A 27816-nucleotide genomic window follows, 5' to 3' on the forward strand; every position below is an offset into this window, starting at 1 on the left:
GCCCCCCCCCCCCCCCCCCCTCCGACTCTGGATAAATGCCTCTGTTTTCCCTTCTCAGCCTGATGGAAGTTATTTGATTGATGAGAGACCTCACATTTGCAAAGACTTAACCAAAGCCACTTAAGCATTGGCTTCCTCGCTCTCCCTTGCTCGACTCCCACTTGTCATTTCAGAGCAGGAGAGAGAATTAACCTCTCATGACTTTCCTGCCTGGTCTCTGCTGAAAATCTCAGTGCTTTTCTGATGAAACTCCTATGCCTCCAACACAAGAATCTCTTGTTCTTTTGGAAAAAATCCTCTTCCTGTGTGTCAGCCGTGCCGTTCCCACTCTGCCTAGAGAGATTTCCAACCAGCCTACGGCGAGGAAGCAGAACCAGGATATTTCCTTCTATAAGAAGGGAACAAGTTCTGCTCCATCCCTGGTTTCCCCATTTTGGGCAGCAGCCGGTGGCCAAGTGGTTGATGTGATCCTGGCCCTGCCCTGCAGGCAGTAGCCCAGGGGAGCCAGCTCCTGGCCAGTTGGTTTGCCAGGATCTCTCACATGCCTGTGGTTTGAATCTCAGCACAAGACTTTTGCCACAGAGACCTAAAAACTAATGGTGGCCTTAAAAGCAGCGGTGTGAAAGCACTGTGTGTTTCTAGAGCCCTGCCTGTCTGCTCCCTCAGCCCCAGGCTGAACAGCAAGGGCTGCAGCACCCTGCTCACGTTACTTCCCCTGCATTTTTCACGACGATGCAAATAACATCAGAGTAATATTAAAAGCTGATGTGGTTTCAGTTTCCAACTGGCAGCAGTTTGAGGGCACCTTCTACACAGTTGCTGCTTAAGAGGCAAAGTGCAGAAGAGCTCCCAGCTGGGGAGCGCTGCCATGTGCTGCAGCCTGCTCTCCACAGCCCTGCAAGAGGAACAGAAGAGCCAAAATACCCTAGATATTAAAAAATAAACGAGAATAAAAACACTGGGCAGCAGAGCTGAGCTTCTGAGTGGCTCAGCACAGCTGGTTCCTGCCTGGGGGGGTTGGGAAGCCACGTTTGTACCAGAAAAGCTCAATCTCAGCGGGGCCATGGAGAGTGCCCCAGCCCCAGGACAGCCACCCAGCTGAAGCTGTCCCACCTGAGCTGGCCAGGCACAACAGAGCCCAAAGGAATAAGCTGCCCCAAAAAAGGGGCATGGGAAGCAGCTTTGCAGATACTCCCACTGATGGGCTGCAGCAGCACCACTCACACTGCTCTGCTGGGCTTCTAAAGCTCACTTTCAGCTCCTTACTATCTGTCATTATATTCCTGAATTGCTTTAGGCATTCTGACAACAGGCCCCAAGAGAAGAAGAGTCCACACTAAGGAACGAAACACTCTAAAACCCAGGTGTACAAGCTGGAACATCTCTCAGAAATCAATTTTATCTTTGCTCATCCTCAACCCCTGCTCACAGAGACCGCTACCTCTTTTGTGTTAACGGGCAGCTCCGCAGCAAGGTTCATCCAGAGAGCGGCCGCAGAGTGGTTCCCCAGGTCCTGGTAACACTGAGGAGGAAAAATGACAACGTGAGAAGAGTTAAATGGGGAAAAAAGTGGGCAGCAAATGGAACTGAGTGATTATGGACCCTGGGAACTGATAAAAAGAGCTATTTCTACCTCTCAACCATTTGCACTGTTTCAGGCTTCTCACATTTCCTGCAGTTCCCTTCACTCACACAGCATTAAATCACCACCACAGTAGAGATTACTAGATTTCTGATTTTTGTTTTGTTTTGGGCAAGGAGATTGGTTTGTTGGTTGGAGATTTTAAGGTATCCCTGAGACTGCCACCATTTTCGAAGCTCTATTCTGACTTCCATTCAGCCACTACTCCTCACACCACTTTCATTGTAAAACTGCTGTTCTGAGAGCACATCATGGGGAAGCTGACATTCCCCAGGCTGTTAAAGCTGGGGTTCAGCCACAAGCACTGTAACTCCTAACATTTACAGGTCTCTCGGGTCTCACAATAGCTGTGAAATACTTTTCATCGTGAACTGCCCTCCTACAGCAGAGAAAGAGTCGTCCCTCTGAGTAACAGGAAGGGTTTTGGTGCCCAGAGGGCCATGGGGGCATTTGGGGGGCTATGAAATAAGTAGGGGAAAAGGAAGCGGTTGCTTAAAAAATAAATAAAAAATCCAGCATTGTTGTAATCCCCATCAAGAGCCAACATTCAGTTAGGATGAGGACAACAGTTAAACTCCTGCAGGGCTCTGAAATGTCACTGCTTGGTACGTGCACGTCTGCGTTCTGGTGCTTTTCCTGCGGCGTGGGATAGATCTGGGAGAGAACTCTCTGTTCTGCTCGAGTGCTGTCAAATCTGCAGCTGGGCAACTCAAAATAGATGGAGTCACGGACACCCTTGGAGCCCTGAAACACTCCGTGTCCCTGCACACCAGGCAAAAATGTCAGAAAGTGACTAAAACACAATTCTGTTTTTTTCTTTGCGTCTGACCCATCAGAGCACTATCTCCTTCAAAATAATTAGATACCAACTGCACTTTTTAAATTTTGTCATTAAGGATGTGACCCAAAGTGACAGAGCCTGGGATTAGGGGAAAAAACCCCAAACCAAACCCAAACAGGTACAAGGGTCCCATTAACCTCTGGGCAAACCTGTGTCTGCAGAGTGTTTCTGAAGCTCGGTCACATCCACCACAGACGTGGGGAACTCTTAGCCCAATAAAAATGCGTAGATTACACACAAAGAAACCCCAATTTTTACATCAAGTCTGAAAAATCTATTTAGGCAGAGACTTGCGAGGATTTGCTGCTGCAACCTCACTGGGAGTAAGTCCCAAGTCTCCCATTCTTTACTCCCTACAAGGCATTTAGGGGTGATTTTGAATTTCCAGGAATGCTGGCTGTGTTTACAAGCAGAGAAAGAAGCAATTAAGGGCACATTCATCACAGCACACCAGCAGCCAGAAACAAAAGGCAGCTGATTTACAAATATGTAGCTGATTTTGCTGCGATATATCACAGACAGAGCCCGGCTGGGGGAAGGCTCCTGCCCCTCTTCCCGGGGTTTTCCTCCCCTGCTGTCACCTTCCTTTTCCTTAACGAGGCGCCTGTTGTGAAATAAATCCTGCACCCAGGTTCCTGGGATAATGCACTCCAGACCCAGCAGATCCCGCGCCTTGCACGCTACCCTGATAAAATTCATGTTCTTTGGGACACTGGGAATTCAGGAATTTCACAGAGAACGGCTACAGCTACTCTTTGCTACACCCACTCTGGCTAGTATTTCTGAAGCTGTTTGGGCTTTAAGCATTTCTAGACTCCAACTGAAGATTGGAGGAATTAAGCAGCTATTTTAACATTTAAGAGCTCAAAGCCAATTATTCCTTCAATGCAAACAAAAAGATCTCCGGAGCTCCAGGGATTTCTGGTGTATTTTTTATTTAATTGTTGCTCAGGACTCCCATCTGTATTGGTAAAGCAGAGACATATTTTACCCTTCCCTTTTCCCCAGGATTCTCTCTCTGCGCACACCACAGAAATCCATGGTGCTGGGGTTAAACCTCCAGCCTGTGGCTCACAAGCTACCAGTGCAGCTTTATATAGAGTTTGATCCGTTAAAAACCAAGGAGGATGCTCCACTGGATGGCTCAAAGGCAAAATCCTCCCTGAATTTTAACCTCTGCACAAGGTGATTTGGCCTTTTAAAAAATATTGTCATTTTATAAAATCTTGCTTCTGGATGGAGTAATTTGCCAGTACCTAGCACTTCACAGGCAAAGATAATTTTTTAAAATATAAATATTTCTTATCCTGAAGCATATGGCTGCAGTAAAGAAAGCAGTGAGCACTGGTTACCTTGGCAATGTAGACTCTTCCTGCTTTGGAAAACCCTGGGCTCAGTTCCTCGACCTGCACAGAAGAGGGGAGGGTGCGACAAGCAAAGGCTGACATTAGGGTACACAAAGGACCAGTTAATGCTTCCATCAGGCTTACTGCACCTCTTAAAAAAGAAAAGAAGAAAACAGATGACGAAAGCCTACTTTTGTAAATAGAGCAGTGTAAGAGTGTTCCACGGGCTCACCCGGCTGGGATAGTGAACTCCTGAGATTGTCACCAAGTTTAAATAGACAGAGCAGTGTAAGAGTGTTCCACGGGCTCACCCGGCTGGGATAGTGAACTCCTGAGATTGTCACCAAGTGCCATGACTCACTGAACTCCATCCACACTCCCTCCTGCTATAGTGCCACAGAAGGATGGTGAGTGGTGAGGGCAAGCACTCGGCAGCAAGGGGACACTCAGGACCAGCTCCAGGACCCCTCCTGCACACACACGTGCACTGTTTTACCTCCCTCAACCATCCAGTCTCATCCACTTGGGCTTCTCCCGACTGCGCCAAACCTCAAAAACCTGGGGGAAGATTCCTATCTCCTCCTTCTCGGCAACTAATTCCCGGTTTCCCAGGTCCCTCTGTCTCCTTCCATTCATCCCTGTGAGAGTCACCACTCTCCACACAGCTTTGTTCTATTGGGCTCCTGTAACAAACCCCTGCCATGACCTGTGTCCCATCTGCGCTCAAGGTCCCCAACGTGCTTTACCAAGATGCCCAAGCCCAGACTCTACCAAGTCTGCCACAAGCAGACAAGTTCAACCTCTTCATTCCACTATCTTAGACCTGGTTCCGTGTGTGACAAACCCAGAGCTGCCCTTTGCCAAGATCTCCATTCCCTGAACAGGAAGCACAAGTGCTAGGGGATAATTAGCTCCTAGGGAGATGCTTCATTGTGCTTTTCAAGCTCCCTCTGTATCCGACCAAAGTTAAACCTCAGGAAAATGCAAGTTCCCGTTTCAAACCCCAGCTCTGCTCTAAAACCGAGAGGCTGTTCTTCTCTCTAATGAAAAGAAACAAAACGCTTCCCCTCAAACTTATCTCCGAAATGATTTAACCACTTCGGTGACAAGTATATTGCCTAGAGCAGATACCCATCGCAAATTCCCCCTCAAACAACTACATTTTGGCAAAATTCTAAGAAATTGAAGTCAGCATGCTCTTCCCTGACACTTTGCAGAGCTGCTGGCCCAGCATCAGGAGGGCGATTGGTTTCTCTAACACTTCATCAGAGGTGCTTAAGAGTGGTTCTCACAGGCACAGCCAAAGCCACTCTCTTTAACTCATTCGCAACAAGAGTAAGATGCTCAAAAATGCCATCTCTGAAATTCTTTTCCATCGACAGGGGGACAAAAAATAAGCCTTTCAAAGGGTAGTGCTCTTAAACTGTAGGAAGTCCTCTTCTTTAGAGAACTACATAAGCAATGTGCCCCTCAAACCCTGAAGTAGTTGCCTTCTAAAGTTTGAATTGGAGAAGTTTGACCTAATCAGAGAGCTTTTTAATACAATATTCCAAGAGAAATCAGAGGGACAGAATGTTGTGGGCATCTGTGTGAGAGTGATCCCAGGGGGGAGCTCACTCGGGTCTTACAGACCACATGCATCCAGAAATACATCTCTCCACTACGCAGCTTTTAAAAGAAAACCCAACACCCTTAAAACCAGTTCTGATTGCTTTGGGTCTAGTTCTGAGGTCTTGAAAAATCACGTTCTCCCATCTGGCTGTTCTATAACAGAGGCTCCAAAATTTTTTGCCTTCACCAGCTTTTCTTCCACAGGTTCTCGCCAGTGGAGACGTGTCGTGGAGCCCCCGGGGAGCGACCAGTTTAAGCAGAAGACAAGAGCCCCAGTTCCACCCGGGACTGCATGTGTCAGGTTATTATCCACCAGATTTCATTACCCGGAGGAAGTTCTGCAGCGCGTCCTGGACCGTGGCTGTAGGAGGGGCTTCAAACAAGGCAGAAGCTGTCTTCTTCTCGAGCCATCCCAGGTGGGAAACCTGCAGGGAGAGGGAGATGGAAGGGTCAGACCCCCCAGAGACACAGCACAGGCAGAAGTACACAGACAAGGAGTTATTGGGATCCTTGGAGCTGGCTCGTGTGCTTGGGAGAAAGCCAGAGATCTCGGGAGTGTCGGCAGATTCTGGACAAGCATCCAAGTCTGGTGGCAGAGTTAAACCTCATTTGCTTTTCCTCCTCCCCGATCAGCTTGTGCAGTTCCGCCCCTCAGCTGCCACATGCTCACAGCCAGACCTGTCTCTGCAGCTCCATATTCCAGGCACAAACAGCACGGCTGGGTGGTCCCAAATCCCCACCGCCCCACAGCTCCTGGCAGCTCCCACCTCCGTGTCCCAGCAAACGCCCACGTGGAGCCCCCTCTCCAGCTGAAATCCTGTACCAGAACCTGTTCTCCCCACACACAAATCCCTGGATCTTTGGCTAAAGCCTTCCCACCAACAGACAGTCACATTTGGAGAAATTGGTAGCTATTGGAATTATTTCATTTCTTCTCCTGCTCCCAGCTCCTCCCTCTCTAGTAAGAGCCAGCCCGACATTGCAGTGGGGGACGGGGTGCATCGGGCTGGATCTTCTGCTAATATCTTCTTTAACACGGTATAATTCCTATAATGCTGAATAGCAGCAGCACTAACATGTTTCTGCATTCAGCTGGGTTTGTTTCACAGCGTCAGCAGCTCGACAAGCAGTAAAGCTGAGCAGAAAGTCCCCAACAGAATAAAGAGGTGGGAGCTGCCACTGGATCAGCTTCCTGCTCCTCCCTAATTACCGGTGGCAATTATCTCAGCTACATTGCTACAGCAATGTGTGACTTCACTTCTGACAGCAGCAAAGTGCTTTCAAATGGAATAAACTGAGAAGTAGAGAGTTACTGCAAACTCTTATTTCTTTTTATAGGCACTAAATCTGATTTATGGCCTTTGACTCCAAGCTTTTCCCTGTCGAGGAAGGGGGAGCAGCCGGCACACGCTCCTCCTGATGCCTTCAGCGCCTCGTGCAGCGGCGGCAGAGGAAACACATGCAAAGGATTATACAGATAGACTGTCTGCAGAAGCCCCTGCCAGCCCCAAAATGTCCCTGATCACATCCATATGTGCTTCAAGGATTGGAGGTGGTCTGTTTTCCCTGAGGAAAGCAGGGGGAACAGCGAGCTGGTCTGCAGCTCGTGCCTTCCCTGATCCATCCTCTGCCGTTTCACCTCCCGTGCCACCTGCAGAGACTGAAAAACTGAGCCCAGAGCCCTGAATCCTCCAGAGCTCCAATTCAGAGCACTTCAGAAATAAGACTTTTAGTAAAGAGCTCCCCTCTGGGTAAGAGACAAAAAACGGGGAAGATGAAGAGCAGAAGAGTGGCAATAACTAAAGGAAAGAGCAGAACCCAGCAGCTTTTACTCCATTGCACAGAGAACACCAAGTTCTCCTGAAGCACTTTATTGACTGGGGAGAAAAGCATTATAATAGCAAGAGCAAATGGCATTGCCCACACAGAACAGCACTCCTCATGCCTTTAAAACCCTGAGTGTGTCTGGACACTCCTGGCCTTTCCCTGCCCTTGATGGTGGGCAGAGCACAGCGCTGGGAACGGCCCAGCCAGCGTCGGGCCTGACCAGCAGCTCAGCGCTCCCACTGCCCCTCTCTCACTTTGAGCTGACACAAACTCTGATTAAAAACCTGTACCGTTTCAAATCTGGCACAAAGCTATCCATCTGAGGTTATCATGAGGCAGGCGAGGGAGATGGACTGCCCAGACCTCTTCCTTACAGTGAAGAAAGCAGCTCGGGAGGAAAGCTGAGACTCTGAATGCGACACTGTGTCCTGCAGACAATAGTTTCACCAGGGCTTTTATAAAAGCATCAAGGAGCTACACGTAAAAGAACATGAGCCTTTACACCACAAGAGGTTTGTGAATGCGATGCATTTATGGCATTCCTCAGCCAAGTGCTTTTCTCAGCACTGAAATGAAGAGTTTCTAGACCCCCTCCCAGCACAACTTTTAAACCGCTCCAGGCAACCAGGCCGTTCCCACACCTGCACTTCCTGACACAGTGTCTGAGTTCAGCTGCTAAAGTGTGTCCTCATCCTTATGGCCTGCGGTTTGAACCCACCCATCTTTCACTTGAACAGGGAAATAATTCCAAGGAGGAAGAAACCAGCACTAAGGAGGAAGAAACTATCTTACCTGGTAACACCACCTGCCCAGAAGATAGTAAGCCTTTGGATCCTCCGGTTTCAGTTCAATCGCTTTATCGATGTGTTCCTGGGGAAAGCCATCACCAACACTCATTACATTGTCATTATCAGCAACTACAACATCCACAAGAGCAGACGAACAAACGTGGGGAGCCTGCTCACAGGCAGCTGCTGAAGAGCTGGTGCTGCTGCTCATTACCACATGGTAATTCCATGTTTCAAGTTCTCAGCCTCACCATATACATATATTTTATTTGAAAGACTTTTCTTCTTCTTTTTTTCTGATATTACAGCGTGCAAAAAGTGCAGAGCCAGACCAGTCACCTTCATCACACATGGCTGGAATCACCTTCCTCAGCCCAAACCTCCCACTCAAAGCATCTCTCTGGGACCTGTCGCTTCCCCAGCAAGAGCTGGAGCCAATTTTCCTTTCTACTCACCTTAAAAACATACCCAGTCTGGATGCGCTTCTGAATGCTCTCGTGTTCGGCCAGCTGCCCGCAGAGCACAGCGTACCTGCGGGGAGGAGATGGCTGTGAGAAACCAAACCAGTCTCAACACCCATGTACACCCTGCTCACAGCTTCAGGAGGAGGATACAGAAGCGCGTTAAAGCTTCCCAATTTGCTGGGGAAAACAGGCATGCTGTACAGCTCCTACAGGGAAGGGACACATGCAGTAGATTCTGTGCAGAAGAAGGTCTTGTGGGATGGTGGCAAGTCAAGGAGTGGCTTGGTGTGACACAGAACCTCGTGGCACCAGTAGCTGGAAAGCCCTCCTTCTGCACAAACACCTCCACGCTCTACAGTCCCTCCCTCAGCAACAGAACTGTGTCAAACCCCAGCACAATGAGGAGCAAACGCTACCGCGGCGAGTGCCAGAACTACAGAAAGCTCTAATTAACTAATGGGTGCAGCGACCTTCCATACAGCCCCCCAGCCTACAGCCCAGCTGGCTTCTTGGAGGAAAAGCACCATGAGAACCTACCTACATCCTGCAGCCGACAGCCACCCCGTGGGGAAATAAAAGAACATGTTTTCAGTGATGCAAGTTCAAAGCTGTTCAGTTTTCTCTAGTAAGAGGGCAATTTTTGCCCCCGAGAAGCATAGTACCCACAGAAATCAGTCATTTCCTGAGCTGTGAGAGTTTCGGAAGGGTAAGGACCCCTGGAAGTGCCCCCTCCCTGCATGGCTTCCCCAGAGGTTCCTTCCCTTCCCTGCACCCCTGTCCCAGCGCTGCGGGATGCCACGTCTCACCCCACCACCCCCCGTCCCTGGGGACAGGGAACCACCACGGAGATGTGCCTGTGGGAATTCCTCAGGAACCTTCCCCATCTCCAAGCACATGCTCTTCAGCGTCGCCAAAAACCCACAAAACATTTCGCACCTCATTGCTCTCGCCTGAGCCAAGTTCTCCACGTGCAAGTCACAAAACACATTGCCTTTCCTGAACAGTTACAATTTTGTCGTTAAATCTCATTCCTTGAACACGAATTTTCTTGGGGAAGAATTCTGGTTCAGTTCTAAAATTCTTATTTTCCACGACAACGGAACGGATCCCCAGATCAATCCCACAGCATAACTTAAATCTCATTCCTCGAACGTGAATTTTCTTGGGGAAGAACTCTGGTTCAGTTCTAAAATTCTTATTTTCCACGATAACGGATCCCCAGATCAATCCCACAGCATAAACCCCTCTTCCCCCAGCTGCAGTGCCACAACCCCTCCCTCGCAGGCAGTGAAATGAAGTGCTTTTATGATCTTCCCCAGTTTGTTTCCCAACAAACGTCAGCACGTACTAAGTATCCCTAACTACAACACGACCAGGGTTAAGAAATACAAGCCAATAAAAGGTTTATTTTCTAAGATCACAAGATAAAACATTCCTGGACAATAAATCAGGTAGTCTGCAGCCCTGTCTAACGCGCAGGGACTTGTGGCCACTGGCTCCTGTAGCCACACTGCTTGGGCTCCCGACACACGGACAGACGTGACACACAGTGGGGTCTGGTTGAAGGTTCTGCCACAAACCGGGGAAACACTGTGACTTTTTAACAGGGGAGAAAAAAACCCCCAGAACCCCCTTTACAGCACCCCGTGGGTCCCAGGGGAAGCCCAAGCAGCCCCATCTCCAGAGCAGCAATAAATCCGTGGGGACACGGAGCCAGCCGAGCCCCGTCTCCCCTCCCGCAGCCATATAAATGTCAAGTGGTGTGACACGCAGCTGTCCGGAAATATAAATAAAAGTTAGTTTTTAATGGCCTGGTGAAATGTTACGTAAAACAAGCCGTAAATACTAGCCCTATCTTTGTGTCAAGAAACAAACAGGGAAAAAAAAATTAAGAAAAAAAAAGGGGGGTTTCACTGCAGTCCCAAGAACAGACGACTTTATCTGGTCCAGCTTTGCTGGTCCCAGCCCTGTCCATGGACCTCCCTTTCCATCTTGTGCCCAGAAGCCCAGGGCCACCATCCCCTTGGTGACCTTCCCACGCAAGACTCTGCAGTTCTGGGATCTCTAGGCTGCAGAGATCTCCACATCCCAACTTGCCTCCCTCTCCCAGCAGGGCTGATGTGGTTTCTCTCTTTTATCTCTCCTGCTTGTTTAGCTGGGCCTGCAGGAGCCATTTGTCGTGTGAGATGTGTGGGACGGGTGAGGAGAGGCACCACTGGCAGCGGGAACAGCAGAGGTTAGAAATGACGAGTCGGGGAAGGGGATTTTCATCTTCTGCAAAGAGAATGACACCTCCAGAGCACCGCTCGGATCCAGGTCTCAGCAGTTACCAAATCCTTACATAATGACACCACTCAGCTAATTATTAACCAGAACCACTCCCTGAGCTGCCCACACCGCCCAAACCACACGTTCCCAGAGGAATCTCAGCACGGTACGGATTTCCCCGTTTATTAGAAAAGGAACTCTGTGGAAGGAGACACTACCAGAGGAGAGAATATTGTCAAAATGAGTCAAACAGCAAAGTCTGACCACAACAGCACGGAGTAATGAAGTCCTTCCCTTCTATTGACATCAAAACTCACTTCATACGCATTTAACTAATTTTTCATCGCAACACACAACCAATTAATGACTAGCATGTATTCCTACTCAATCAGCATCAGCTGTGAGCTGAACACAGCAAAGCCAGCCTGGAGGAACTGCTCGTTGCCAGGAAATCAAGAGAGATTTTATCACACACAGACAAGGAGATAAAATCCTTGCTGGAGCTCAACTTTCAGTTACCAGAGCCAGAAAAAAAGCTAGAAGAATAGGCCCCTTTCTAATCACGTAAGTAATTGGGAGAAACAGAGCTCCAAAATATACATCCTGATAAAGAATCTAGACGTTTTCTTTACGGGCTTGAGGCAGGATGCCTCTTAAAATACTATCTTGACTGGGAAGGCAGAAAAGTGCAGCCCTGGGAATCTCAGGGTGAATTCAATCACTCAAATCCACTTCCAGGGACAGAGGGGAAACCTGCTCGGACTCTTGGGGCTGTCTTTAACCAGCCACCACCAATGAAGCGCTCGTGGTTAACGCCGTCGCCACGGCTCAGCGACAGACGGGAGGCAGGAGTTTCCAGCAACTTGAATTCCCAGGATTGCCAATGAGAGAGGCAAGGGCAAAACACCAAAATTATCTCCTGCTTTTAGAGAAACGGAACGAGGACCAACAAAAACCAGACTGGTGTATACAGAGTTTCAGGATCACTACCATTCTTTTTGTGACGTTCCCGTAAGCAAACATTGCCCTGTAACGGGTATAAAGCTGATCCACAGCTCATGGCAGGGCAAAGGTGGGAGGCTCCCAGGCCAAGGTCTGTCTAATCTGTTCCAAAAAGCACCCATCAGGAAGAACGTGACTTTATTTTGGAGTCAGTAAATGACCCCAGTCCCCTTTATCTGAGTTTTTCCACAATTAACTCTTCTTTGAAAATCACGGTAAACGAATGGACATGGAATGGCAAAAAAATCCCCTGACAGCAGTGATGCTATTAAATAACTCTATTAGGTCGGGTAATATACTAGAGATTAAATTTAAGTAGGCTGCAGACTAGCATATGCTAGAAAATTCACCGATTAGTGGGGGGTTGGCTGCAGAGAATCAAATTTAAAGGTTACAGTAGATCATAAGCAGCCCAAGGCAATAACATGATGCTGTACAAGCAAAGCCTCAGCTAAGTACTATATACAATTTTTGAGTAATAAATTAAAAAGAAAAAAAAAGAAAAAGGACAAGCTGGACAGAGTCCATATGACAAGAAGAATATGAGTTTGCAGAACACTAAAAGACACGAGAAGGCTGTGACGAGTGGGGCTGCTTTCTTTCAAAACCTGGGATGAACACAAGGACTATCCTATTCTCTTACAAATAGCTCGTCACCTTAAACTTTTTTTCTCATGTTTAGACAGGACAGAAGTAAAAACAAAGGTTGACATCAGGAAAAATCCACATAGTTATAGATAAAATATACATATTATATCCATATAATTAAATCCAGTATTTGCTAAAACAGGAGCCAGGGGAGAAGAGACCAGCACAAGGCCCTCACGAGGAGCTGCCAGGGACAGGGGACAGTTTCAGTACCCACCGTGTGCCACTGCAAGACGAGTGGGACAACTTTATAGAGGTCCCACCCAACACTCTGTTCTTGGTCTCATTTGCACTAGAAACCAAACACTTTTCTGGATCAGTTAAATTTCATGATTTAAGTCAAAATTCAAGTGACTGCCACAGAAAAGAAAGGCTGAAATACCCCCTTCTCTACCTGCACTGAAATCTGCTTTTCTTTGATCCTAAAGAAGTTAAAACCTTCACTAGCTACCCCAGCTGGGGCACAGAATGTGTCTTCAGTTTTGTTCAATGCCTGTACTGGTTTTATCTGCTGAAGATCTTGTCCGCCTGGGGAGGGGGTAGGAAAGGAGCATGTGCCTTCTCTTTGCAGAACAAAAGGTGTCCATTCCCAGTGAAGGCTGAAGATACAGACAGTATTTACTGTTTAGAAGATACAGTTTTTATGGAGTGACCTCATGTTTATCTAAACTTGTGTTTTTCCCCAGGAGACGTGCAGTTTCAGCTGTCCTGCAAGAGCCACCAGCAAAGAGCCTGGACACACCTGGGAAAGATGCTCAACTTATTTAAAAAAAAGGCTGCAGGAAGTACTAGTGCTCCAAGGAAGGCATCACCTGCACCAACAATGATGAGAAGAGCTGCAAAAGAAAGCCTTTTTGTAGTGCAGGAGCTGTTTTCCACACTTGCAGCATTATCACCTGTGCTACAAACACTTTCTACTCACGTACTTGCACTCCTGAGATCTCAGTTCTCAGAGCTTCTCCTTTCTTTATGCCCCACAAGTAAAAAGCGACCCAGAGACTCCAAATGTCAAGTTACCTCACTATTCCCTGGAGAAGGAGGGGAATATTGATCCCTGCTGAGATTTCTTTTGTCCCTGTTTATACTTTTCAGTACTTTCTCTTCCTTGGCTCCTCTCCCACACTCCCACTCCCTCGGGACATGGAGATGTCCCAGGGTATCGACACCCCGACGGAGGGAGGGACCCTCCTGAGGCAGGGGGATGCCATCAGGTGGCTCTAGCTGCCTGCTGCTTTTCCTCCTTTACTTTCTGAAATATCTTCTAACGCCTATTCCTATTTGCTTCTGCCCCTAATCTATGTTGTCAGCAACTTCCCTGGCTTCACCCACCCGCGGAGCAGGAAATGCTCAGCTCCTAAACTCAGACACAGCTCCAAACTGGCCAGATCCAGGCAGTCATCCATGAAGAGTTAAGTCCTGACATCTTCAAGCTATCTTCAAGTCATGTCCAGAGTGCTGCTGCTGCTGCTTTTCCCCCCACAAAAATGCTGTCTCCCATGGGAGAGCCAGATGTCCCACCAGATTCCAGAAGAGCTGGTAGACAGTCCAGGGGCTGTCGAGTGTGTGAGACGTTCCACCAAAGGGACAGACTCTTCAGAAGAGAGGGCACATTCTGGAAGCTCACCCAACCCAAGAACGTGTCCTCCTCCCGCTTCTGCAGAACACATATATCTCTCAGAGGGCCAAAGTTTATAACCTCTTCTGCAACGACAGCTTCCAGCAGTCAGCAAATAGCATTTAACTTCCAACGTGAAATTTCAACTCAAACAAAAGCTGCTAATACAGCACCTGCAAAATGTTCCCCAGATGGAACCCTGCAATCCCGCGCTGCTCTGGTTGTACTCCCAATGGTCCTTGTCACAGCAGGAGCGGAAGCCGAGGCACACAGACAGCTCTCTATCCACTCCCCACCCCTACAGCTGCTGTCACCTCCTGCAGACAGTCCCACCGATCGAGAGGAGATTCCACCAGGGCCACAGCTGTGTCTCTCCCTGGGTTCGGGAGGATGTCACATATCCCTCTGTAAGCAGAACGTACACATTTGTGCAACCATCGATGTCCCTCCCACCCACCCCTAAAAGTAAGAACAGACTTAGGAACTTGCTCTCTCCCCTGTTCACGAGCTGAAATCAGCAAAGGGGGAAACCAATTTAGCTGGACATAATACCTATCTGTTCAGAGATCTTTTGTAATTAAAGCAGAGAATGACTTTGATGTCTCTATCAAAGCTAGGAACCAAGTAATTATAGGACAGCAGTACACAGGCACTAAGGACACTCGGTATCATATCCATCAGCCTACAATACCCAAATCTGTTCCAAAGGCACTAACACGGCCTGTTTCTGTATCCCAGGGGTGCGGGGGAGGAAGGCAGAGCAGCGGGGGCTTGGCTGCAGCCCTGGCCCCCCCAGCTCTGCGGAGACGGCTCTCGGGAGCAGCCCACTGCAGTCACAGCTTCGTACCAAACCTAACGCCAAGAAGACCCAGGAGATCCATGGAATGGCTCTCCCTCGGATCTGGGCAGACCCCGAGGCCGGGCCAGACAGTCCCAGACACTCGCTGCTTCCTCTGTCCTTCCTCAGAAACCCCCAGGAGTGGAGCTGCCAAAGCCCCCACCATCCCGACACTCACGCTCTGCGCTGCCGTCGCCAGCGCTCCGAAATCCCTTCTCAGCCACAGTTATTTCCTTTGTTTGTTGCTTCAGAATGTCAGTCCTTACTGCAATAACTCTGGGGCACTGAGAGAGGGGGAAAGCTCTGCTGGCAGGGATGAGCACAGGCAAAGCACCTCCTGTCTCGCTCGGCAAACGTCGCTCCTCCGAGCCGACGGCCGGGAACAAGCTGCGCAGCAGAAGCAGTGACACAGCACAGGGAACAACAAACAAGCACCAAAATCCAGCACAATCACATCTTAAATAATCCATGCGGAGCTGGAAAGGGAATAATTTCCTGTCCCGTTCATGGCAGAAAATAATTATTTCTGTAAGTGCTAAAGGTAGTCACATACTCATTTCCAACAACCCCCGTGCCCCCCGTGCTCTGCTCTTTCCTCTCCCCAGCTGCTCTCCACAGTCCAAAGCAAGACGTAGACATTCAGAGGATTCACCCCCATTAGGAAATGAGGTGGGTCCAACAGGACCAGAATTGGGACCTCTGCCCCCAAAACCACTGCGGGGAGGGTGGACACGGGCTGTACCAGAGGCACCAACAACTTCTCCCTCTGCTTAAAAGATGGAGATTCTCTACCAAGACAGGATTAAACATCCCCCCGCAGCCATTGCTTGTGCCCACCAACCCCGAATTCCAGAGACAAACTTCCACCACTGTACCCCGAGGCAGAACCACACTTTGGGAAACACCAAACCACCGAGTCTGGAAGTGGTTCACAGACCTCAGGACTCAGCCTGGCAACCAAAACCTGCTCCTTCAGGAGGGTCAGGCAGGAGACAGAGCCGAGCACCACGATCTGCTAGAGATGGGGCACGTGGTGAGTCCCAGTATTGCTCCTTCAGAGCAAAGCTTTACCTGAGAACCACAATTCACGCCTAAGAGCTGAGATGCAGTCTTTTCAAGACAATAAAGGCATCTATTTAGATGCCAGTAGTCCAAACCGATCCTCCAAATAAATTTTGTCATTGCTGCAGAGCACAGATCTTGTTTGGTAAAGGCATTCAGTATCCTGTTTTCCCCAATAATCTCCATTGAAAAAATAATTTCTCTTTTATTCTATTTCACATGTTGTCAGTCCTTCACAGTGATTGCTGAGAAACAAGGAATTCACCAGAATACCAGAGAAGCATATTCCCTTGCCCTTACAAGTATCTGCACCACTCTACAAACCCTCTTGTGGTGTATTTTTTGAAAAAGGGAAGCTTCCAACCCTGTACATGGGCTGCAACCACAGCCTGGCCATTGGGGCTGCTGAAGAGAGCAAGGTACCTCCCCTCTCGCCCACCTCCTTATGAAATCCTGCCCAGCCACAGCATCTATACAAACACAGAACACCCTGCTGGGCTAAACTGCAGATCATTTCATCCTTTACCATGAAAAAAAAATATATAAAATGTAAAAAAAAGAAGAGCCATATGGTGCTGTCTCAGTTCATGTCAGAGCCAAAGTGCTTTCTGCAGCGTGACAAGCAGCAGCCGGTGCCAGGCCAGAGGACACTCTCCAGCAGACTAGAAAAGGCTCTCTGATAAGAATGATGTCTCTCCTTGCTCCAGAATTAAGAGGAATGTAAGAACATTGGCACAGCACTAAGTCCTCGCTCACAGGCCTTGCTGGTCGAGGCAAATACATCACCTCCTGACATCCAGCAAGCAGCAGAGCGTTACCAAAACATCAATACAAGTAAAAACCAACAATTAACCCAAGAATGTTGGAGGAACACAGAGGAAAAGCCTCATTCATATTTAATAAGTAACTCTGAAGACGCTGCCCCCACAGATGGCCCTGAACTTGGCTTTGAAAGACGACACATCCCTCCACAGCAGGCTGAAAAGGGGCCAAAGGAAACAGAGCGCTTGGGGAGGAAAACAGAGAGAGTCTCACCATATTGAGCTCTCAAACGCAGGAACTGGCTTTCTCCAAGTTATCTGCCTGAAACATATTCTTTGGCAGCTTGTCTACAGCCAGCACAGAACAGGGCTCTCCGAGATGCATTTTCCCAGGAAAAAAGCCCTGCTGAGGGAGTTCAGCTCCTTTCCAAGCAGAGCATCACCCGGGCACACAGAGGGGCCCCGAGCTGCTCAGCACCCTGCCCTCTGCCGCCTTCGGCACGGGAAACCGCACAATTCCCGGGAAAGCTCCTGAACAAACCACACTCCACCTCTTCAAACCACTCACACTTGAGCTGTGAGCACCCAAAGAACATGCACTGTGCTAAAGGCAGCCTGCAGATGGGCTCGTTGCACTTACTCCTCCCAAACTCATGGTGTCAACGCTTGCTTCTCCAAGCCCATCCTTCATCACCACCGCTCAGTGACTGGTTAGCTGCAGGCTCACAAAAGCCTTGATACAATCTGTTCTTAGAATCTATTATTCTTTTTGGCTCAAGAACTCTCCTGGCCATCTCGTTGCAGACAGAAATCCCCTCTCGTCTCAGAGAGGAACTCATTAAATTGGGGCCAGCAAAGCAAAGTTTCTTACTGTCATCACAACCAAACCTACCTTCTGTCAAGCCATGGCTTCCTATGGGAAATAACACCAATGCAGTATACTCCAGGTAAGAGCAAATAAACTTTGTTTGTTTGGGTATTTTTTTGCTTTTAAACACAGCTCAGCTCACAGCAATCTCCAGGTCCTCTCCCTGGGCATCTCAGAAGCAGGAAGTGAAGGGTCACGTACCACTGATGGCACTCGGCGCTTTGGTCCCATTTCTGTAAGGCCATTTCCATCTCTTCCTTCCCTGCAAATCAGTGGGCAGAGAGAAGAAATTCAGCCACTTTCTCTCTTTACTTTCTTCTTTAAGGCTGTTAGAGTGCAATAACAGAATGGCACAAAAAGCTGCATATTTGTTAGTTTTATAAAACATTTGGCTTGGAAACATTCCGTAAATGATTTCATGCTCTTGCAGCGATATGGAACATCCAAGAGCACTCAGAGACCATACACATTTTAAGCCGAGTACCACCGTGGTTTCACCTCATGTTGAAGAACAGCCTTTTATAATGAAAACATCCTCCCCATCATGCCAAGAGAAGGTAATGGGAGCTTTCAATGGTTTGTTCTGATTAATTCCACAGCCCCAGATCTAGGGCTTGTCCCACTTCCCCCTCTCTCCTCTGAGAATTCACAGTCTCAAGAAGCTGAAGAAAGGGGGAAAAGGAGGGGTTTTAACTCTGAAATGTCAGCCTTGACCTCCCCACTTCCCCTGCCTCCCCCCCCCCAGCTCCTCACCTTCAGAGGCGTAGGATCTCTTCTCATCTGTGTCCTCGGAGATCTCGCTCATGTCGCTGTGTGCCCGCGCCAGGCGCCACAGGAACTCCCTCTGCTCCCCGTACTGCAGGGAGAACACACGCGTTACACCCCGGGACCCCGTCTGCCACAGGCAAAGAGCATGAATCACAGAATCACAGAATCTTCTAGGTTGGAAGGGACCTTAAAGATCATCTTGTCCAACCGTCAACCTGACTGACAAAAATAGACACCCACACAACAAACAAGGAGCATCATCACTAAACCAGACCTCCCAGCACTACATCAACCCGTCTTTTGAACACCTCCAGGGATGGGGCCTCAACCACCTCCCTGGGCAGCCCATTCCAATGGCTGAGAACCCTTTCAGTGAAAAAATGTTTCCTAATATCCAGCCTGAACCTCCCCTGGCGCAACTTGAGGCCATTTCCTCTTGTCCTGCCGCCTGTGACTTGAGAAAAGAGACCGACCCCCACCTCTCTACACCCTCCTTTCAGGGAGTTGGAGAGAGCAATAAGGTCTCCCCTCAGTCTCCTCTTCTCCAGGCTGAACACCCCCAGCTCCCTCAGCCTCTCCTCATAAGACTTATTCTCCAGAGACTTATTCTCCATGAGAAAGAGAAATCGAGTGGGGGCACAGACTAGAAGTCACACAGAGATTTATTGAAACCTTAAAAGGCGCAGCCTCTACAAGAACTGAAGCAGAACCACCAAAGAGCAAACCGGATGGCCAAATTTTTAATTAAGCTTATAACACTACGCTGCTGGTACAGGTCTAATTGTCAGCACTTTCTAACAAGGAACCCTTCCATTTCAAACCCATACTGGGGTCAGTTCTTCAGTCTCCACTAACCTCAAAACACTGGGGAAACCCCCCCCCAAACCTCACCACTTCATTAAAATTCACAATTTCAATGTCACTTTTTTCACACTCCAGTACATATTCACACTGTTTCACATCCCGCTGCTTTCTTAAACCCAGGGCAGTGCTGGAGGGGCACTGCTAAACCTGAAGTGTGTATGTTCTGACAAACTCAAACTTACTTAAAAAAAAAAGTAGAACATTAAAACACAACCACCTAACAGTCTGGCTTCTTTTGGGACAGTATTGTAAATAAAAGAAAGTGGGAGAATCACCAGGAAGAAGCACACAAGAGAATTTCAAAAGCCAACAGGCCTCTCATTTCGTCCTGGTGGGAAGGTAAAAAATCCCAATCCGGGTATGTTCTAACAAACTCAAACTTACTTAAAAAAAAAGTAGAAAATTAAGCACAACCACCTAACAGTCTGGTTTCTTTTGGGACAGTATTGTAAATAAAAGAAAGTGGGAGAATCACCAGGAAGAAGCACACAAGAGAATTTCAAAAGCCAACAGGCCTCTCATTTCGTCCTGGTGGGAAGGTAAAAAATCCCAATCTACTTGAAAGTAGAACTCTTCAAGTTATCCATTATTTCCTTCCTTCTATTCCTCCTGGAAATACAGGAGCCAAGAAAGTTTTGCTTTTTAAAAGGCTGGTAACATTTTCTTAGCTGGCCCTGCAGAAGGCAGGCAGCCCCTGTCAGGGGCAGGCAGTGCAGCCGCAGCAGGACCTGGCACGGCCACAGCAGGGTGACAACAGCCACAGCAGGGTGACAACAGCCACAGCAGGGTGACAACAGCCACAGCAGGGTGACAACAGCCACAGCAGGGTGACAACAGCCACAGCAGGGTGACAACAGCCACAGCAGGGTGACAACAGCCACAGCAGGGTGACAACAGCCACAGCAGGGTGACAACAGCCACAGCAGGGTGACAACAGCCACAGCAGGGTGACAACAGCCACAGCAGGGTGACAACAGCCACAGCAGGGTGACAACAGCCACAGCAGGACACCCACACCATCCAGGCTTTCAATCTCATTCACTAACACTTCTGGCAACGGAAGTGTTGCCAGACCCTTCTGTTTGAACATGCAACTTATTTCATGAACCACCACACACGTGCACCAGGCAGTGCTCAGAAAGAGCAAGTTTCCTGACTACAGATGGAGCCATCACACACAAAATGAGGTAAACGTCCTCAAAAGGCTTGCTGAGCTCACTGCACACACTCAGAGCTGTTATTTCACACGCGTACAGTGTGTTCACACAGGGAAAGTGCTGACAGGAGGAGACACAGAGTTCCAAGGCAGAGAGTGACTGGGAACTGGCTGCTGTAGCCCCAGCAATCCTCACCGAGGAGGGGTCTGCTGGAAGCCAACCTAGTCGTGGTGCAGGACCTGGGCCCTGCTGTGAGATGCAACCTCCTTTTTCCCAGCTATTTAACCAAAGCCACAAATCACTGCTGGAAAGTATGAAAAGGCAACCTTTACCGCCAGTTTGTTATTGAGCAGTAGCTGGAAGCCCTCTCTCTTCTCCTGCTGGTCCCCGCCGTGCAAGCGGTCTGCCTGCTGCAGGAGCTGGCCCAGCCCCTCCTCCAGCGAGGGATCCAGGGTCAGATGGGCTTCCTCCTCGTTGACCAGGTCCAGGGAGTCCCGGCGCACGGTCCTCACTGTTTCACAGCTCACTTCATCTTCCCCTTCCTCGCTCTCCCTCTCGGACTCCCGGTCGTAATCCGACTCGGCGTTGGCTGTGGTGTACCTTCCAGGGAAAAAAAATCAACAAAAAAACACAAAGCAAAATTAGTTTGAGGAGATGCTGTGGTACAGAAAAAACAACTCTTCCTAACAGAGGAATAGGAGTATCTTAACTCATCCTAGGGAACACCGTGCAATCCCAGTGTCTCAAGTAACACACCAGTCATTATTTCTCACCTAACACACACAACCTCAAAAAGCTGATGAAGAAGAGCCCCCAAACATTAAGCAGGAATGAGTAAGAACTCAGCCACAGCATCCACTCAACCTCAAAAAGCTGATGAAGGAGAGCCCCCAAACATTAAGCAGTAATGAGTAAGAACTCAGCCACAGCATCCACTTCTCAGCTACACACTCTAACAGCTTCTCTTAGGCCTGCAAAGTTCAGCGTAAGGGAATTAGAGAAATAAGAACAGAGCCAGGACAAGTCAGTTCAATGTACGGATTATACAAAAGAATTTCAACAAAAAACCCAACACACTCATCCATGTGGAAAACACAACTTGAGGTTTTTAGCCTGTTCCAGGAAATTTCAGACAGAATAGCTGTTCTGGCAGTATCTTGTACCTCCATCCCCTTGTCTGAGCGCCGAATGTGAAACAGCTTGTTCACTCTGACACGTGAAAAGGTGCAAAACAGCAGGAGAGGGATCAGAACTGTCTCATGTGGGCACAAAGTCCAGCAGCTGAGCCACAGAAAGACACCACACGTACAAAACCCCAGGCAACAATTAACTGCTGAATTAGTCAAACCAGGAGAAAGCTCAGATCGAAGTTTATGAAAACAGCTAAAACTAAGCTCCCTCAAATCACATGCAGGCACCTAAGCTGGAAACACTGCTGAATTAGTCAAACGAACCAGGAGAAAGCTCAGATTGAAGTTTATGAAAACAGCTAAAATTAAGCTCCCCCAAATCACATGCAGGCACCTAAGCTGGAAACTGTAAACAGCGTTATATATGGACTGATCCCATCGCAGTGGGGGATCTGCTCTCAGAACAAAGTTCTTTTTAAAGGAGCCTCTCTATTTGTCCTCCTCACATTGACCTGTGAGCAATCTGCTGAAGAACAAGCCAGCAATTTCAGGATGTGCACTTGTATATTCAGGTTTTGTTGGTTTATCTGAGCAGAAAGCTCTCTTCCTGAAAGAAGCCACTTCAACTTCACATCCCATAAACACTTAATTCTAGGGGAAGTTTGCAATTGTCACCCGATTAAGCTGTGCCCAAGCCAACTTTACCAGTTCTGCTAGAATGTAAAGCCATTGCAGCCCAGGGGCAGTTGGTCACCATGGCTGTGCTCCCTTTTGTCCTGCCCCGAGGCAGAGCCTGCTGCTGTGGGTGAAGCTGGAGACAAAGATAGGGGACCCCAGTCCGTATCTGGAGAAAGCAGCTCCAGGAGTGTGGCCACATGGAGATAAGGAGACAGGTTTGGCTGTTTGGCTATCAACACTCGGTTTGCTGGGACCCATCAACACCACCCCAGCATTTCCCCCTCTACAGAGGCCACCCACCACAGCTGCCCACCCGCAGCCACAAATTTAACAACGCGCCTCTGTCACTGAAATATTTTAAGGCAAGAAATAAAGTTAAAGTCAGCCTTATGGCTGCAGAGGCAGGACAGCAAGTTCTACAAGAACACACGCTGGAGATTACACAGGCAGCACTAAATTAATGGATAATGTAGCCATGCAGTGGTAGGTGACACCAGCACGGCTCAGTTTCAGATTAAAAGCTTCATTTCTTGGTATTTTCTCTAAGATTAATGATATTATTAATTCCCTAGACTACCTCATTTTCGGTACTTACACACCAACTCCTCCAATTCTCTTATTTCCCTACAGTGCAGCAGAGCTGGGGGCAGTGACACTGTCTCACTGCACCATTCCCCTGGCAGCTGCAGAGATCTCCATATTTCAGCTGAAAAACGCTTTTGGTGGCTCCTGGAACACAAAAAGCAGCCAGCGATGGAAGGCTCCTCACACCCCTTCTCCCTCCATCACAAAACTGTGTTTTCTCCAAGACAGCCCATACAAGATGCTGCCAGTTTAAAGGGAGAAGTAATACCATATATATAACTTCATAAACTTGGGAGACTTGGGAGCTTTCAGGAAGATTAAGGGATTTAGATGTTATCAGCCTGTTTTCTCCAGTTTACGATGATGGAAAGTTCTTAGAAGCTTTAGCATGCAGAGGCCTCTGGCCAGCACACATCCTGAAGGAAAACAAAAACATACTATCTGGAAGGAAAAAGCACTTGGCAAGAAGAGGCAAAGAAGCCCAAAGACCAACGCGGTGCCAAACGACAGAGAGAAATTGAACAGCCCGAGACCCCCAGGCTCCCCCGAGCTCGGAAGGATCTGTGTGAATTGTGTGTGAAACCAGAGAAGATGCTCATGTCCGTGTGGTTTGCAAAACACAGCTGAAATGTGAGTTGCTCTTTCTGAATTTCATTAAGAGACCACCACTGCCAGAAACGAACTCACAGCTGAAATCCATCTGCTGAGAACAGGCTCGTTCTTCCTCCCAGCGGCTCTAAAAAGCTTAAGCAGTCTTTTCCAAAACATCTATTTCCTACCTGATTTTCTACTAGAAAATGTTAGCATTTACACCTCTAAAAGACAATATTGCACACTAAAGGCAGCTGGTCCTGAACAGGCTAATATTATACCTATTTGTACAGCACTAATACCAAAGTGAGAATTATGAACTGTTCAAATTATTCTTTTTAGATGAGAGCCGCTTATCCAACAATCCTGCACACTGCTCATTACACCTGATGGCAGATCTTGAACAGCACATCAGAACTCCTCCAGCCACCTCCAGGCTGCCAATAAAGTTATGAGGTTTTGCAGTGTACAGCACTAATACCAGAGTGAGAATTATGAACTGTTCAAATTATTCTTTTTAGATGAGAGCTGCTTATCCAACAATCCTGCACACTGCTCATTACACCTGATGGCAGATCTTGAACAGCACATCAGAACTCCTCCAGCCACCTCCAGGCTGCCAATAAAGTTACGAGGTTTGGCAGTGAAATACATCCCTGCTCCGCAGCTCACGCGGGGTCCCCCAAGGAGGTGCCTTCTCTGAACCTTACAACTGCTGTCAGCCTCTATCACAATTTAAACCCCTCTAATGCTCAGGTGACCCCAGGGCTGGATCTGCTGAAGAGGACTCTTTTCAGGCCACTTTACGGAACACATCAGCACCCTGATGCCTCAATGCATCTGCTGTTATCTAGACAGCGAGGCCTTGTCTTCAGAACCAAGTATATAGCTTTAAAATACATTTTTATGCAGCCCCGCTACCCATTCCCCCCTGTGAATCACTACTCCCTGGCTCTGCTTTCAGGCGAACACCCACTGCAGATGAAGGGAGCAGCTCCATAACCTGACCGAGAGCACCTCAGTCCTTCCTGCTTCACTGATTCCAGCTATTAAAGGTAAAATACTAAAAAGACTCGGTTTTACAGCAGTCACAATGGCTGCTCTCCTCAGACCCGTGGCCTTTGTTCTAGGGGGCTGCGACAGTAACGGCTGCTTTGTCCCCCGATGACAAACCCGTGCCACCAAGTGCCACTTTGTGCCAGCTGCCACCAAACAGCCTGTCCCCTCCTAACCCTGCCCGACTGCTCTCAGAGCCAGGATCAGCTTCTCCCTAAACTACATCTCATTTCATTGGGAAAAGGGGGTAGCTTGGCAAATTTTAGAACACACTTCCACACCTCAAAAGCTGTAGAAGTCCTCAGGTTAGGGCTCAGAAGGGAAGCATTCCACCAACGAGGGGGCAGTCCCACACACACACAGCAAAGCTCTTGTTATCTGCCCAATATGACAATACTTGCATCTATACTGTCAGTTTTACTGATGTCCTTAAATTACACAGTACTTTTCACCTGTTTGTAAGCCGTAAGAACTCAAGCAACAAAACTGATCCGTGTGACACTGAGAAAAATCCCTAAGAAATACCCTAGCCAAAGACTAGTTAATTTCAGTTAATTGGAGTATATTTTTAACTTTCTCAAGTTTTCCAGACATTCTAAAATATATTATTGTATGGAAGTTTTCTTTAGAAACTCTCTCACTGAAGTCCCAGGCTGGACTTCTACTTCTCTTCTGTCCGCAAGGTTCCCTTATCAAATTACTATGTTAAACAACCCTCAAAAATTATATACATGTATTTTTCTTTCTCCCCTTCTCTAAAAGTGGGAATTGTTGCAATTCTCTCCATCTGGCCCTGGCAGTAGACTTACTGTAATAAAAGCAAATAAAACCAGGATGACAGACACCTAGTGGGGAAGAAAATCCCTTCCCTTATGTTATAAACTGCTCCGAGGTCAGTAACTGGGGAGCAAAGCCCATAAGAGCTGCTTCCCTGCTCACCCTCCTTCGCTCTCCCCGTCGTCCGTGTTGGTGGCCCCTGAGCTGGCTGTGAAGTAGATGGAGCTGGAGCCCGTGGAATCGCTTCTCTCTCTGGCAAACGGGAACCGCCGCCGGCGAGTGACTTTCTGGGTTTCCTCCAGATGGGACCTTGGAGGGAAGGGAAAAAGAGAAAGAAATTACATCTGGTAGAGAAATGTCTGCTATTTCCCTTCCCTTCTCCTCTCTAGCAGATTCTCTCCATTTCACTTTCTTCCGTGCATCAAACACTGTATCCCACAGTCAGAGCAAGCCTGCCCACAGGCTTAGTCCATACACAATCCATACACACAACCCACACACAGAGGGGTGATCAGATCCCACACATTCCTCTGATTTCCTCCATGAGGAAGAACAAAGGAATCCTCAAACACCTTGCAGCACACAGGACCTTTTATTCTCTATCAAAAGTTACCTACGGTTGGCAGCAGAGAGAAAACAGCGGTAGCAAGAGATAAACATTTACACAACAAATAACCTTCCCAGTCTAGAACACGAAGCAAGTGTCAGTACTTAATATTCCAGAAGAAAAAAAACCCAAACAGTGGCTAAAAAGACAATTTTTTCTATGATAACCTCACTGGAGGTCAAGACGTAACACCAGCAGAAACTAAAGAGACATTTTTCCCCCTTCTGGGTTATAAATGTAACATACCCAATCCCGGCTGTTCTACCACACTACGGAGTAAATAAGTGCAAGAGCAGAAAAGGCAAGGGGCAGGGTGGGTACCTGACTTCGCCAACGATTTCGGCAGCCAAGCGCTGCAGGGTGCCTCGCAGCTCCTCCACCTCCCTCCTCAGCTCCGAGATGTTCCTCAGCACGAAGTCCAGGCGCTCCAGCACCTCCAGCTGCTCCTCCTGCGGCAGCAGAGCCGCACACACAGACCCATCTCCTGCCTCCATGGGAGCCAGTGCTCTGGGCACCGCTGAGGGAACGTGAGAAAAGGCTCGTTAGATGCAAACGGGGAGGGATTTCACATGGGAAGTTTTAGTACAAACGAGGGATGGAGGATACGAGGCTTGGTCTGAAGCACTGCCACCTGGATCTGGCTTGAGGCTGTGGGTTCTTACTGCTCCCTCCCTGACACCAGCCACACTTCACAGATCCACGATGGCAATTAGGGGCAAATAAAGCTCTTTTAACTACACATCTATAAAATACCCTTCTAGTTTTTATTTTTAAAGGAGCAAAATCCACACAGAATATGACGAAGACTACTGTAGATGAAGAAACTGCCCGGTTGTTCTTTTTTAAAGTCCTAACTGCAAATTAATTTCATTCCTATTCCCTGCACTTCTGTATCAATGTCACACTGAAAGGCTACACTCTGAGAGAGTGTCCCAGAGAGTGTCGGCCAGGAAAGCAACCAGCTCACAAGGATACACGAGACAGTCAACAAGGACAATGGAAGCCAATTTTGGGAAAAAAAAGGTCCTGTGAAACTGGTAGAACCGACTCCTTCCAAGAACACAGTCACAGCCACAGCCAGGGGCAGACACTTGTTGCAGGAAGAGCTACGGGCCCGTCAGAGGCACTTACCCAGCTCCCGGGGGTGTTTCTGCTCCGCTGTCACGGCGCCGGTGTGGGACACAGCACCTGGGGTGGGGGACACAGCACCTGGGGGTTGGGGGGAAGGGGTCGGGGTGTGAGCACCTCAGACCTGGTTCTGCACCACAGACTGAACCACCGTTCACAAACTACTCCCCCCCAACACAACAGCAAAGACAAACCTTCAGACACCCACTGGGGAGAGGCGAGTGAAAGCTCTTCCAGAAAAATAATTTTACTTTTAAATCTACTCCAGTGAGCTATGCATGTTACTGAAGGGAAATGCTGGAATTTGTCCTTCCTCAGCCCTTTGTGCTGCCGGGCTCATTGTAAAACCTGGGTAACCACAGAACCAGGAACATTTTGGGTTGGGTGGGACCTTAAAGCCCGCACAGTCTTACCCCCTGCCCTGGGCAGGGACACCTCCCACCACACCAGGTTGCTCCAAGCCCCCTCCAACCTGCCCTTGAACCCCTCCAGGGATGGGGCAGCCACAGCTTCTCTGGCCAACCTGGGCCAAGCTCTCACCACCCTCACACCAAACAAGTTCTTCCCCACATCTCAGCTCCATCTCCCCTCTTTCCGTGTCAAACCCTTCCCCCTCCTCCTAGGGCTCCCCTCCCTCATCCAGAGTCCCTCCCCAGCTTTCCTGGAGCCTCTTGAGGGACTGGAAGGGGCTCCAAGGTCTCCCCGGAGCCCTCCCTTCCCCAGCCCGTCTCCCCAGCAGGGCGGGCCCGTCGCTACGGGCGGAGACGGGTCGGTTCGTGTCCCCGCAGCTCTGCCCGGGTTTGGGGAAAGAAAGGCCGGATGGGGGTTCTCAACGGGCGCTTTTCAAAGCTCAACACTCCAACCCCCGGCCCGGGTGTCCCCGCTGGGGGAAGG

The 27816-nt window shown here is 48.7% G+C and overlaps 1 protein-coding gene across 1 annotated transcript in view; it reads right to left on the bottom strand.

Annotated features, from left to right (window-relative positions):
• RMDN3 (regulator of microtubule dynamics 3) overlaps window positions 1-27442 on the bottom strand; it is a 31834-nt gene extending 4392 nt beyond the window's left edge. The window contains exons 1-11 of the mRNA XM_014940693.1: window positions 26926-27442; window positions 26116-26311; window positions 25350-25496; window positions 20703-20970; window positions 18335-18437; window positions 17783-17843; window positions 8511-8586; window positions 8060-8137; window positions 5767-5865; window positions 3836-3889; window positions 1442-1522 (exon numbers count right to left, since the gene is read on the bottom strand). Of these exons, the coding sequence (XP_014796179.1) occupies window positions 1442-1522; window positions 3836-3889; window positions 5767-5865; window positions 8060-8137; window positions 8511-8586; window positions 17783-17843; window positions 18335-18437; window positions 20703-20970; window positions 25350-25496; window positions 26116-26288 (1140 nt within the window). The 5' untranslated portion in view covers window positions 26289-26311; window positions 26926-27442. The remainder of the gene's footprint in view (window positions 1-1441; window positions 1523-3835; window positions 3890-5766; window positions 5866-8059; window positions 8138-8510; window positions 8587-17782; window positions 17844-18334; window positions 18438-20702; window positions 20971-25349; window positions 25497-26115; window positions 26312-26925) is intronic.
• Between the last annotated feature and the right edge of the window lie 374 nt (window positions 27443-27816).

Source organism: Calidris pugnax, unplaced genomic scaffold (genome assembly GCF_001431845.1).
Source record: "Calidris pugnax isolate Ruff unplaced genomic scaffold, ASM143184v1 scaffold98, whole genome shotgun sequence".
NCBI lineage: Eukaryota > Metazoa > Chordata > Aves > Charadriiformes > Scolopacidae > Calidris > Calidris pugnax.